General features: G+C 41.7%; 2 protein-coding genes across 2 annotated transcripts; both read right to left on the reverse strand.

The window, feature by feature from the left end:
* Window positions 1–377: 377 nt before the first annotated feature.
* On the reverse strand, window positions 378–5,491 carry LOC102705158 (E3 ubiquitin-protein ligase WAV3-like). Its single transcript, XM_015836872.2, has 2 exons — window positions 5,048–5,491; window positions 378–2,602 (listed from the first exon to the last, which is right to left on the reverse strand). Exons 1-2 carry the CDS (start codon window positions 5,273–5,275, stop codon window positions 725–727), a joined length of 2,106 nt encoding a protein of 701 aa, XP_015692358.1. The 5' UTR covers window positions 5,276–5,491; the 3' UTR covers window positions 378–724.
* A 3,552-nt stretch (window positions 5,492–9,043) lies between these two features.
* Window positions 9,044–12,278, reverse strand: LOC102705432 (general transcription factor IIH subunit 2). Its single transcript, XM_006653526.3, has 4 exons — window positions 11,916–12,278; window positions 10,248–10,709; window positions 9,790–10,168; window positions 9,044–9,497 (listed from the first exon to the last, which is right to left on the reverse strand). Exons 1-4 carry the CDS (start codon window positions 12,246–12,248, stop codon window positions 9,370–9,372), a joined length of 1,302 nt encoding a protein of 433 aa, XP_006653589.2. The 5' UTR covers window positions 12,249–12,278; the 3' UTR covers window positions 9,044–9,369.
* Between the last annotated feature and the right edge of the window lie 1,971 nt (window positions 12,279–14,249).

Below are 14,249 nucleotides of genomic sequence, written 5' to 3' on the forward strand. Positions count from 1 at the left end.
CCTTAGAAATATGGTTAATAAGAAAACATATGCTTTAGATAACAAGATATTCCAAATTATTAAATAATAAGATGTGGTCTCCACAAGTACCAATGTTTTTCCTCCTTTTGAAGACTGCTTTAGGGTTCTGTGAATCAATTTTCTCCCCGTTGTTAAGGTAAGCAAAATGTCTACGTGCCTAGCACATGGACACTCACTAGTATTGTTAAATACAAATATAGATAAATATGTTAATGTTATTGCTACACTTCCTGCCAAGTACATTGTACAAACACATTTATATTGTTAATTGTTATCACATATATAAGCTAATCACTAAAACAAGAAACAAATAAGTAAACACATTCAATATGAAGAATATAAAGAAGTTACGGCGCGACTTATCAGATGAAAAATGGAACAAATTTTCAGTTCAACCATAATTGGGACACCAAACTATCCACATTTCCAACCTCTTTATCCCCCAAATCTTATTATTCCTTCGCACCACAGGAGTAGGTACACCCAGAATGTATTCAGTACTCGTTACCACACCTCTTGGTGTAACTTTTAATCCAGTGCGGCTCAAAATAGCTAAATCAAATAATTTAAGCAAGAAGAATGGGCAGGTACTATGTACCAACAATCAAGCTAACAACTACAGAAGAGTAATTAACAGGACGAATGGTTCATCGTCGTCGTCGTCGCCTCGTGGTTGCCAATGCCATGATTTGACCGCAGTCAGCTACCTCGCCGAGGGCTTCTCCGATGGCCCGTGCCGTGGTCTTTGCCGGTCCTGAGGCAAAGGGATATGGTTCTGGGAGTGCTGCAGCATATCAACCATGGACGGCGTCTGGTAGGAGTAGACGATGGTGCTGCTGTCCGTCGAGTCCCCTCGCGTCGTCGCTCGCTGCCATGAGTGCGAGCTCAGACCAGACAGCATGTAAGCCCTCCCCGAGGACTCGTAGAGCTGGCGGTTCGCCATCCTCTCCTGCATCTCTCGCAGCTCCGCGTCGAGGGACAGCGACAGACGGTCCCCGCTCTGGCTCGCGAAGGACCGTGACAGTGTCCTCCTGCAACCCTCGAGAATGGCCACAGCCTCAGAGAGAGCACCCCTCTCGGCGGCGGCCCTTGAAGACTCTATGGATTCAGCAGCATGTATACGGTTCCTCTCGCGATCGACCTCGATGGACACCGGTTCAGGTGTATCGGATGTAGGCCTGTTGATCTTCACCTCGTCACCTTGAATCTTGATGGTCTCACCTGTCACTGGATCTCTGTAGGCACAAGAAACCTTCAGTGCTGAGGTCTGTTCATGAGACCGTGGGATGTTCACAGACAGTAAGATGTCCCTCTCCTCGTCAGCATACATGTGACCGATGTCGACGGAACCGTTCCGTCCATCTCGTGCCACCTTGCTTGGATAGCTACCAGATTTTATGGAGCATAGCTGAACAACAGGATGAACACATTGCATGCTAACTCGCATCTCCTGAATGACGACGCTAAGAAGCCCACCAATGCATTGAGCGAATGCATCTTGCATCACACCTTCATCCTCGATGAAGGAGAAGGTGCCACCTGAAGCTTCAGCAATTGAATGCAAAGAATCCGAGTCATGGTCTGCTCCAAATCCGAAGGCATGAAGCGGCACTGTATGGCGAGCATCATTTAGAATGGAAGATGGAACAAGTGACTTGTAATCTGGAGAGGCCCCTTGAGCATTTGAGGAAATGCTGTATGTATCTTGGCCATCCGACAGAAGAATGATGCTGCACACTGAATTCTTATAACTGCGGTCTTCAATCACCTTCATAGCTTTCTTTAGTGCATCAGCAATGTTTGTACCACCGCCAGCACCAAGTGAATTAATTGCCTGCAATGCCTGCTGCCTGCCATGATGTGACATTCGTTGAAGGTGGAACAACCTTCTTGCACTAGATGAGAAAGCAAGAACAGAAAGACGATCACTTGGTCCAAGGTGCTGAACAACAAAACCCATTGCTCGCTTTAGGAGTGCCAGTTTGGTGCCTGCCATACTGCCACTAACATCAAGTACAGTAACGAGATCAACAGGAGCACGGCTTCTTGAAGATTCAACTGAGCTTTCATTAGCCAATCTACCTGTGCCCTGGTATGGGTCAGCACTAGGAGCCTTCAGATGGATCAGAATAGCAAAATCATCTTTAGATGAAGACTGCGGTATGCCAGAGAATTCTGGATATGTGCTTATCTCTGCAGTCTTAGTAGATCGGACATTAAGATTATTAAAAACTTCTGGTTGCTGCAAAGGTTCATCATCATTGAAGTCTGCTGGCTCAGAGGTATGTGGGCGACGAACTCTCTGATGATGATTTGGAACTTGGTGGAGAAGAGCCAAATTAGCATCTTGTTGGGTCAATCGAGCTCTATTGACTCCAATTCTTCCATGAGGAATGTTAGAAGATAGTGAGCGGTTGAAGGGTATCTCTTTCCACTTTGCCCGACAAACTGGGCAGAAATAATTCCCATGTTTCACATTGGATGAGATGCAGTGGAAATGAAACATATGAGAACATTCGGCAGTGAATAGGGCATGGCCATTCCCATGTTTCATGGAGTCAAAGCATATTGCGCATTTCCTCTGTTCAGATACCAAAAGGATGAGGTTAATACAATTATACTCCACTTATACAAATATAATTCAGAAACAGACAGCTTCATCAATATTGTACTTCTATGTTCATGAAGGTAGGTGGAGTTATTGGCCGTACCTCAAGAATCTACATAAATTTACCTCCTTATCTAGCCCGTTCAAATCAAAATTTTAGGAGCTAATACATGAACATACACCATATTTCACTTATGTTGTGAAAGCTTCCAAATGACCGGCTTTGTCAGAATAGTTCATACCACAAATACAGTGTAGCAAAAACTGCCAAAGAGGGATTTTATTTGACCAAATAGATGAAATCTGTCTCTATCGAAATAACCATGTGCCATATGTTGAATGCAACACCTATGAAACCCTATAGTCAAATTTAAGATAGAAAAACATCATCCCGCACGTGTTTGAAAGTGTCATTTATCATTTTTAGCCTATTTGGTCATAACATGTGCACCATGGACCCACCCCACATTTAATTTTCTGGACAAAAGAAATAGGAATGGTCAAATCTTAATGCTGATTACATTGTAAAGCATCCATCCTATTGTCCTAGCATCTCAAATATGGCTTTGCATGCAAGATAGACAAAGACAAACATATCGAAGATGAGCCAAACCACAAACTAAAAATCATTCCAAACACAGGTTTACCAAACATCAAAATGAGCACGTCATTTTCGGCTGGTGTCCGTAAAATGTAGCCAATGTAATTGTTTTTGTCAACTATCACTAAATTAACAACTAGCAAGCGAACTATTTCATGGGCTTTCCCAGGGCTCTATTTTCACCACTTAAGTGCACAAAAAGTACAAAACTAGCCCCTCCTGTCAAATCTTAGGAAGGAAATTCATTAAATTAGCACCCTTTATTTTTTTTTTCTTCACGCAATTACGCTGCTCCGCTAGGTTACCAAAACCACAGATTAAGACAAGTCTAAATTCCAATGCAAGTTAGCCTTTGACCATGGCTTAGCCGCCTATCACCAACCTCCAAGGCCAATAAAAGAACAAAAATGGAATCCACGTTTTCTGAAACGCCAAAGAATTTTCTGTGTATCATGACCATCATAAACGTCAACCTGGAGGTCTTATCTCAATGTTTTTGCAAATGTTCAAATGTATCTACTTACACATGCAAAATAATCAGACCTGAGAATGTGAAAACTAAGGTAGATAAATTCAAGGAAGAAAATTACTTAAATTTATATTTTAATGAAAGCTTTTATTAAGTGAAAAGTTTGTGAGATACAACACCGGATAAATGTCAACTCAATGAGGTAATCCTCATGAGGCTGCCTGTCCAATTGGCGCCATTTAAAGACAGATTGCCAAATCTAGCACGCTATTCTCATATAGTCAAGGCATATTCACCACAGAATAAGCAAATGTTTCACCCATTTGCATTTATTAATGATAGCTGTTGTCAACTTGGAGCATTTGTAGTAAAGAAGGAAAGCTGGTGGTAGGAGGAAAGAATGGGGATTGCTGCACGTGAGCAGCACGGGCAGGTGATGAGCAACGAAGCAAACTTTTCCCTTTCCTTTTCAGGGGGCAGGCAAGTGGAATATAAGAATAGTGGATGCAACAGGAAAGTAGTTTGCGTTAACCAATTCAAACAAAGATAAATGATGATGAACAGATCACAGGGACACCATATCATCAAGAGGTCTCAAACGCGCGCGCGCGCGCACACAAAAATTGATTTCTTTTCTCTCATGATAAAATAAACAAATACACCATCCGAACTTTTATGCTAGCAATATTTGACCATTTATCTTATTCAGAAAATTATGAAAATATCATTTATTTTACTTATGACTTACCTTTATTATGAACTTTAAACATGACTTGTTATTTTTTTTATTTGTACTAAATTTTTAAATAAGATGAATGGTTGCAACAAAAAAAATCAAACATCTTGCATTACGAAATCTTACATTACGAAACGGAGGTAGTAATTAGCTGATTCAAAACCAACAGCTAATAAAAGATAGGCAAAAGTATATTTTTTTCCTATGAGGATAACTGCGTAATTAGCAGAAAATAACGACGATAGCAATCCTAACAAGCATAATGAAAATGGCCAACCCATCCTCTTCTGAGAACCACTGTAATGTGCATATCTTCTAAAAAAAATGCAGGAATGAACAGCTTTGCAAGAATCAAACGACATACTGAAGATAAGAACTAACTTGTAAAGATAATCCATCCGAACCCAAGTTTCGGCCTGATACAGTCCTCCGTAACAGCCATGCGATGAGTAAACTCGCTTTATGAGCAAAATTCGAATTGAAATGACTAAATGCAGAGCTCGCCCATGCCCCAATTCACAATCCAACAACCAACCTAAACCCAGTGTCTTATACAAAAAAAGAATAAATCCAAAACCGAATTCAAAGAACAGTCGTAGCAAAATCAATCACCTTGGAGGAGGACCGGCTGCTCCCGGACTTGGACCTCCGCACCACGCCGGGCACCGGCACGTCCGACTCGGGCCCCACCGTCACCGCGGCCTCGCTCCGGCACCGCGAGCTGCTCGCCGCCGGCAGCCGCCTCGGCTCGCTGGCCCCGCCTTCCGCCCCCTCCTCGGGGACGTGCACGCAGAGCCGGAGCCCCAGCGCCCTCTTCGCCTTCCTCCACGCGTCCTCCATCGCTCGCGCCGCCTATCTCCTCCCTCCCTCCCTCTATCCTCCTCCAGTCTTCCTCCTCCACCTTATACCCACCCAACCCACCAGAACGGAACGCGGCGCAGCCTACGACCAGCGCGCGTGGAGGGGGAGAGGCGGTGCGGTCTTGGACGGGAGCGGCGGCCGTCGCGGCATTGGAGGTGGAGGTGGAGCGTTTGGCTGCGGCTCTCTCTTCTCTCTCTGGTTTGACCTCGCGGGTGGGAAGCGAGGTGAGATAGAAAAAAAGAAAAAAAAAAAAAGAAAGGAGAGGAGAGAGAGGAAACGTACAAGGAATCGCAACGGAACAGGCGGTGGGTTTAGCTGGTGTTTACCTGCAAAAAATTTTTGGGATAAGTGTCACGTTAAATATTTGATCGAATGTCGGAAGGGGTTTTTGACACGAATGAAAAAACGAATTTTACGGTTAGCCTAGAAACCGCAAGACAAATTTTTTGAGTTTAATTAATCTTTTATTAGCACATGTTGGTTACTGTAGTATTTATGGTTAATCACGGACTAATTAGGCTCAAAAGGTTCGTCTCAATATTTTTTTCATAATTGTAGCATTTATGTTTAATTCTTATTTAAGTGTAAAAAAATCAACGTGATGTTTTTAAAAAAAATTAGGAACTAAGCAAAGCCTAAAATTAAGAGACGTGTTAACGCGCGAGTGATGGCGGGTGGGACCCACCCGCGCGGGGGGTGCGTTGACGGTGGTAGGAAATGAATTTTTCAATGGGCCTACCTGTCAGTGGGAGGAGCCTTTTGAGAATCTTATCTTACTTTGAATATGACCAGTCTTAAACAGGAATGCCTATACTTTCTTCTTTTTAAAATATTTTTAAAAGAGTTTTAGACTTTTTTAGCAGCAAAGTATTGGCTATCACCATAATTACCTGTATGCTCAAGAGGCTAAGGTGTACTCTCTGGTTTTCAGTAAAAACAGCTAGCCATGCAGTTGCCTTCTCAATTTTAATCATCCTAATGACGTAATTTCACTTTTTTTTTCAGAACTCGTGTAAGCAAGTACTAAGTTTTATGGGTATTTAATTTCATCGACTAAACAATGACTAGAGGATACCTTAAATAACACGTTTGTGACTTCGTGCGTAGTATTTCTGAAATATGAACAAAGAAATCGAGGACGACACTAACAAAGCAACCAGCTCATTACTACACCGATGGAAGCAACAACAAAATAGCTGGTGAACACATTATACACTACCCCACACATCAAGCATAGTCAATGACCTGATTAGTTGATGGATTAATGCAATACGAACAGTGTAGCGCTGCTACTTAAACAAGCACTGGTTCACCCACCCTGAAACTTCTGCAGGTTGTTCAGGAAAAAGAAAATTCAGGCTTAACAAAGCGACCCTGCCTGCTCACATCCAGCCAATATCATATCAAATCAACCAAAAATGGTAACAGGTTTAGGCTAAGCCAAAGCAGAATCCTACCTGTGCAGAGATTTGATCAAATGAGATTGATTTCATTGCTGGTTTAGTTTTTTCAGGTTGGTAGTGCTTTTGTCAGGCGTTAGCTGGGTTGTTCTGAAAGTTTGCTAATCGGTCGAGATATATTTACGAGTATGCATTGCAGGTGAGCGACCGGGCGTGACACCCTAATCCCACATAATTATGTCGTCGCTGTTATGCTGTCTCTAACCTGGTGATCAGTTGATGCAGACTTGCAGTGAGTTTGACGAAACAAAACATGATGGCGCACGAGGCACAACTTCATCCGCTACTCAAATGAAGCTTATTGGATAATCGCCTGTCCTTGCCTTCTCGATGTAAGCTGAAAGCGCACCACACGCATATGAGATTATGAAGTATATTTGAATTGCTTTCAAAATGATTTTGTTGTGAATCTTGTGATCAGAAAAAAGGATCTCTCACCTGCTGACATTTTCAGTCTACTCCCTCTCTGAAACACAAGTTTAACCAGAATTTCATAGTTTCTTTTTTGGTAGTAAGGCCGCGATCGGCGATGGACGGTAAGTTAACTTGTCTCTATCGTTTTCCGCGCGCACACTTCTCGAACTACTAAACGGTGTATTTTTTATAAAAATTTTCTATATGAAAGTTGTTTTAAAAAATCATATTAATCTATTTTATATTTTTTTAATAATTAATTAATCATATACTAATCTATTACTACGTTTTTCGCACAACTCATCCCCACCTCCACCAAACTCAGCCTAAGAAGAACAAGGATCCAGACAAACACTTCATCTTTTTGTTTCTGACTTATAAGCCAAAATTTAAATTTTTAATTTTAAATTTAAATTTAATTCTAGGCTTTTTTACCAAAGTTTATTTTTCAGACTTGGCTTTAGATCATTAAAAATACGTATATAAAATATATTTATAAAATATTTTTCGTTTGCAAATATATCATGCAACAATCACCACCAAGGTCATGCAGAGGTAATGCTACCTGCCTACCTCCAAGGCTCGAGCATCATGGCTGACTATCCAAACGTGTCCTCTAGCAAATAGCTAATAGCCATTAGCCACCCTTTCCATGCTGAAGATTTCTGCCGTAAAGCAGCATGAACTTTCCTGCTGGAGAGGGAATCCGGCAAATCCGGCCTTGGTAAACTCACGGCGTAAAGGAGCCCGTCCCGGTAAACCACACCTTTTAGGAGATGATTTTTTTTTTTTTTGCTCTCCACCAACTTTGATGGGAACTTTTCAGCCATTTGAGGCTACAAGGAAATTCACCCCTACTTTCTACAAGCAGCACAGCTGCGTGCAGCATGAAGATGTTTGGTTCAGAGATACTCCAGTGTTTGTGTTCTACAGAGGCTGCAGCTCCCGAGCAGCATGATGGCAATCATGTCGTTGTCTCTCCAAGCCAAAGCAAAGGCCCCCGTATAGGTCAGTGTCATCGCACGAGCTGGAGGACCACGTCGTCACAAAGTTCTGCATATTTGCAAGTGATTGCGCACAGGCAGCATAGGACACGAAAAGGTTCTGGAGCAGCGGCACTAGTGCGCAGCGCACACCGGCCCCTGTGCTCGAGTGATCTACAGCTGAGGGGAGTTGTCGTAAGTCCATGATACGTGTTGATAGGAATTTAAGAGGTAATGCTGAAAAATAAAGTATGATAGAACCTTTTAAAATCAACTTTAAATTTAAGGTTAAATTTGTTAGCTTATAAGAAAAAAAAGGTGAAAAAATCGGGGCTTCACATACACACCGATGGGCTTTGCCTGGCTGTGGCACCGAGTTGCTCCAACTTGACCGTGCAAATGGTGCAGAGTGTGGGCAAAAACGCTGCTGCCATTCATTCGCTTTGGCAAAGCAAAAAAAAAAAAGGATGTGGTAGCAGCTCCGGTGTCTGGTTATGCTGCATATGCATGATGCCGCTGCTCGTCACCGGAAAAGGTGAAACGAAACAGCGAAAAAGGTAGGAGTTAGCATCTCGCTTTGTGTTGACTCCGCCCATCAGAAGCGAACGGCGAGGCAAAACGCATCAAGCGCTAGCTTTGGGGTCAACAACACCGTGATCTCTCCAGCGGTTGCTGTTTCATCCTGCATTTCTGCCTGCTTTGAAAATTTGCGGCTACGTGCAGCAGGCAATTGCTTACCTAGACGATTCTGCAGTCAGCAACCAGCAACGGAAAATGCAGGGTGCGTGCGTCGAGCTGTCGATATCCAGTATGATTTTAGCACATCAGGTGATGAAGGTGAAAAAAAAAAGTAAACAGCCTGGGCTCGTGTAGATCAGGACATTGACTCATGACACCGAAAAAATACATCTTGCCTCAGAAAAACGGCAAGAGCTTACAGGTTTTCAGTCAAATTGTACATTTCTAACACCTCTCCTCAGCAACAATGCTATATGACTTCAACTCCTTGACCAGTGCTCTGTATCAAAATAGCTTAACTAGCTACTCCATCTAAACGAACAGGAGGCGTCAACAAAATGGAGGCCGGGCACTATATCATCTGTACACTGTTTGGTTATCACACAACATCGCCCACCAATGCCAGTGTACTAGAAAGCTTACAGTAAAGGACAGCTTCTTGAGTTAAAAGAAAAAGACTAACACCACAATGGCATCCCTATGAAGAACTACGCTGGCTCTCGCAACCTGGGCAATTGTGCAAGCTCTCGTGGATGTAAATATCACAATCAAGGCAGAAGTGTTGGTTGCATTTTGGACAGCGAACATGGAGGCTAGAGTGACTATCTGCAAGAATATTAGATAAATAATCAATAAACTTGATGATTTGAAAAAATAAACTAGCACAACAAGAAAGAACCAGGAAAATGAATTAAATGAAAGAGAAGCACGGGATTTGGTAACTGAAGAACATGATCCCACGTAATTGCAAATAAATTTAAGATTTGTATTATGCATTTCCTTTTTCTACAATTGCAGCATATTTAGTACACTAAGGATATCTTTCCTATAATGAAACAGTCACAGTGAAAAGGTAGCATGTACAAACTTTGACATGTTACAGTAAAGAACTGCATACCAGGGTTAATAAAGCTCTGCTGACAGCTGTAACACTTTTGTCCTCCCTTTTGACCTAGTTTATTTGGGTGCATGGAGGACACCTCATCAAATGGTTGTACCGGGAAGAGATGATGATAGGACCTTGCTAGATGTGGAGAGCTAACTAGTGTTAAACCACAAGTTCGGCACTCCGTTGGAAGCTCACATACATTAACTTTGCATCTAGGACATATGTAACCTTCAGCCCCAGATTTTATTTTCTTGTGACAAGAGCAAATGGAAATAAGATCCTCTGCTCCCCTCTGTGGAAAACCCATCTTAATCAAATTAGCTGCAGCATACTCTGCAATTGCAGGTGGTGGAGGAGCATGTTCCAGCAGCAGTTCCTTGAGATGGGACTGCAAATAGAAAGGAAGAGTTATGCATTTTCACAATAACAAAATAAGCAAAAGTAAAGACATGACCATAATTTCGGACCTCATCCAGTGCAACTGTGTAGGATCCACCAGTCTCTTCACAGAGATATTTGCAAATAAAAATCTCTGCAGCAAGCCCAATAACCGAGCATCGAATTTTGGATTTCTTGCATTTCCCTATTGTCTCCATGATATCTCCAGGATCACAAGTATTTAGTGCAGAGTACAATATTAATACTTCCTTGTGACCATATGAAGGAACTTGGTCTAAATAACCATGGATAAGCTCTAGAGCGTTCTGCAGAGATGAATCACCAGAACACTCAAGCTTCCCCATCAATGCTTTAATTTGTGACTCTGGACTACCTCCAATCTCCGTAAGTCGATTGGAAATGCCATCTTTAATCGTCACTATCCCCACATGGCTCAAGGGGTTCTGGTCAAAGAATTCCCTTATGAACACTTCAGCGTATTTTGCAACAACAGCCATTCGACTAGGTCGATAATCCATCTCTGAAGCTGCCTACATGATCAAAATACAACCAGGACAAATTGGGGATTACAAAATCATCGAAAGAAGTTGTGAGAATTGTATCAATTTGCAGTAAAAATATATTTATCAGTAGAACAGTTTTGAGCAGCCTATTGTTTTAGAACTAAGCAAAACAAATGCTGAAATAAAAGGTTACTACCTACCATATAAACTAAGAAAGGACATTTTCCACATGGATGCATAAACACAATATGTATAGTATTTTGCCAAACCAACAAAAAACACTTTACAACAATGTTAACTGATATTGGAGCAGTATCGCAGTACGGTGCCCCTTTTATTTAGCACAAAACAAATGATAATCAACCAAGACACATTATTTGCTTCAGAATCTTGATAACGAAAAACCTCACACTCCTATGAAACTTTCAGATTAGGACAGCACTGAGAGAAAATTTCTATTATCAGTATATCATAAGCCTAGAGAGGATGGGGTCTGGAATATGCTCCCTTTTTAAGTTGATAATTTTAGAAGTTTGATCAAATCTTGTTCTAAACGAGAAATATTTTTCACCGGAGGGAGTAACTTTTTAGGTGCCTCATAGAGTCAGTGCAGTAATTTCTAGAAAGATATTTATGTACCACAAATCTTAGGTCACCCTTCCGGACAGGCAAAGTTTTTCCCTTAGATGATTATAAAAATACGGTACCATTTTTTAATCCAAATCATAATACTTTTTAGTTCATAAATTTCTTTGCATTCAATGGTTGGAAAAAACTCCATTGAATGTATGATTCAGTTTCTGTCCCTGGTCGCTGACATATTAAAATGGTTAGATAACATCACACCCACACCCAAGAATTAAAAGCAGAACACCAGTAATTGAGTTCAACTCAGGCAAAACCTAGATGAGGCAGTGATGTATGAAGCTAAGCTAAATCACTAACCCAGTGATCACCAATTCAACAATCCTGCCTCCAGTCCACACCTTACACGAGCCGAGTTGATAGGACATGTGCAATACCACCAGATCAGTATCAGCACCAGATCAGAATCAGCACAAAGGTGTTAACATTTAACAAGCAATGCGAGGTTAGCACGATCAGCATTGCTCGCCATTCCCCATTGATCTTTAACCCGAGCTCACACGAAACTCCGCACTCACCAAGCGCTCGGCGGAGCGGCTAACCTGAGGGCAAGACAAGCTACAGGATAAGGCAAGTGGGGGAACGAACCCGGGAGAGATCGATGACGATGTAGAGGTAGCGGATGAGGCCCTTCTGGATGCGGGCCGCCGCCGAGGCAGAGGAGCGGAGGAGGAGGCGGCGGCGGTACTGGGAGTGGACGAGGGCCTTGGTGTCGATCGGGCGGAGGAGGCCCGACTCGTCCTCCTGCAGCGCCTCCCACGACCGGTCGTCCGCGTACGCGCGCTCCCAGGCCTCGAGGACCCGCCCCTCGCCGGCCTCCTCCTCCTCCTCCTCGTCCTCGTCCTCCTGATTGCGCCGCCGGCCGGACGCCGTGGAGGGCGCGTTGAAGCCGCCGCCGCCGCCGCCGCCGCCGCCGTACATGGTGGGAGGCGGCGGCGAGGTGGTGGAGTGGGAGGACCGGAGTAGGAGGAGGCGAGGTCAGAGGTGTCGGGACCAGATGGGCCACAAGTCGGAGTCTCGAGAGATGCTGGGTCTAGGGTTGCTGGGCTTTTCAGTGGGGTTTTCCTCAACTTTTCTAGCTTTCCCACGCTTGATTTGAGCCCTTGCTTGCTCTTTTTAAATTGTCTGAAAAAAAAAGACTCGTTCTTTAAAAAAAACTAGGGCCGTGTTCGGCATGGTTAGACAAGTTAAGGCACGGAAAACGTAGTAGTAGTAATAGATTAGTGCATAATTAATTAATTATTAAAAAATATAAAATAGATTAATATAATTTTTTCAAACAACTTTCTTATAAAAATTTTTTGCAAAAAATACGCCGTTTAGCAATTCGGAAAACGTGCACGTAGAAAACGAGAGAGGCTTAGTTAACTTATGGGGTGGCCAAACGGGGCCTAGAGGATTCACCATGTAATTTCTCACTGAGCTACATAAAAATAAAATAAAATTAGTATACAACTCTTATATATCACCTCCGTCCTTGTCTAGATTAGTTCCCAGAATACCTTACATTTAACTACGGTGGTAGAACGCTCTGTTTATATTAACAAAATTATTTTTATATAATTGAAAATATAATTGAATTTCATATATGGCACTTAAAACATATAATTGGATTTTATGTATAACTCTTGCTTTTTTTCATGTTTTATATACATATAGTTGCAATCTATATACAAAGTATTTTCAAGGTGTGATTAGATTTAGTATGCATCTCTCTAACTTTTCTTTTTATATGCACTTGTATTTTGTATACAGTTGCACCGATCAATACATTGTTATAATCTAGGACACCTATGATTTGATGATTAATTTTTCAAATTTTTCTTCGACTAATATGAAATTTTTTAGCCTCTCCAGCGAACATGGTAACTTCTTTTAAAGTTTTTTTTAGGTAGGTATAGATAGATACAGACAGATAGACTGAAATTTTTTTACAAAATTTTAGTATAATACTACTATATAGCCGTTGCACGCGAGGTACACTGTCAAACACATATGTCACTTGAAGTTGCCTTTGTATCTGCATAATGTCCGAATGCATATGTCACTCTTTCCACTTATTCCATCGTTTTAATTTTAATTTACAATATACTAGTAAAATTTAAATTTTAAAACTTAATTTTAGTGTTGATTTTCATCTTTTATCAAGTACGAATAATATATAAGTTTAACTTATAAAATGGCTTTTTATATCAATAGTAAACCATTATATTAGCTGGCAAAACTATGGAAATCTATATTTTCCACTCCCAGTAGTGAGCCTCGACCACTGTCCCCTTCCTCTCTTTGCAAGTTTTTTTCCCTGCCACTTGTCCCATGTAGTGCATCTCTTCCCTCCTTTCTCCCTCCTTTCTCTATAAGCTTTTTCCCTTCCTTCTCTCCCATCCCATCTCTACAAACACTTTCCCCTCGTCCTTGTTTTTGCCTCTGTATTAAACTTAGTGAGGATGTTGATGAAACTCATATGTAGCCACCAAAGGTTACATGTGAACGTGCGGTCAAAGAAACCTCGACAATACTAGTAGGACTCCGCGTCAATGGTTAAAACTTGGTCTTCTCTATGTGCGTGAAACAGAAATGTCTCGCCTAGGATTTGAATAGTTCTATTTTAAACCTTCGATTAATAAACATAGTTGATAGTTGATGCTTCAACGGTTGGAATTAAAAGTTTCATGCATAGTGCCATTGAATAGATAAACGATATTTGAGAACGTAGGATTTAAATGATATCAAGCTACAAGCAAGATGCTAGCAACGTGAAGGACGAAGATTTTATACAGGTTCGAGCCTCGTGGTGAATGAGTAATAGCTCTACTATTGTTGGGCCAAGCCGATGCTGACATTATATCAATATCACATTAGTACAACAAACAAGAAGGAAACATTAGTCCGGTCTATAACTATATTAGTATGGTAGCACGT

Source organism: Oryza brachyantha, chromosome 4 (genome assembly GCF_000231095.2).
Source record: "Oryza brachyantha chromosome 4, ObraRS2, whole genome shotgun sequence".
In the NCBI taxonomy this organism is placed as follows: Eukaryota; Viridiplantae; Streptophyta; class Magnoliopsida; order Poales; family Poaceae; genus Oryza; species Oryza brachyantha.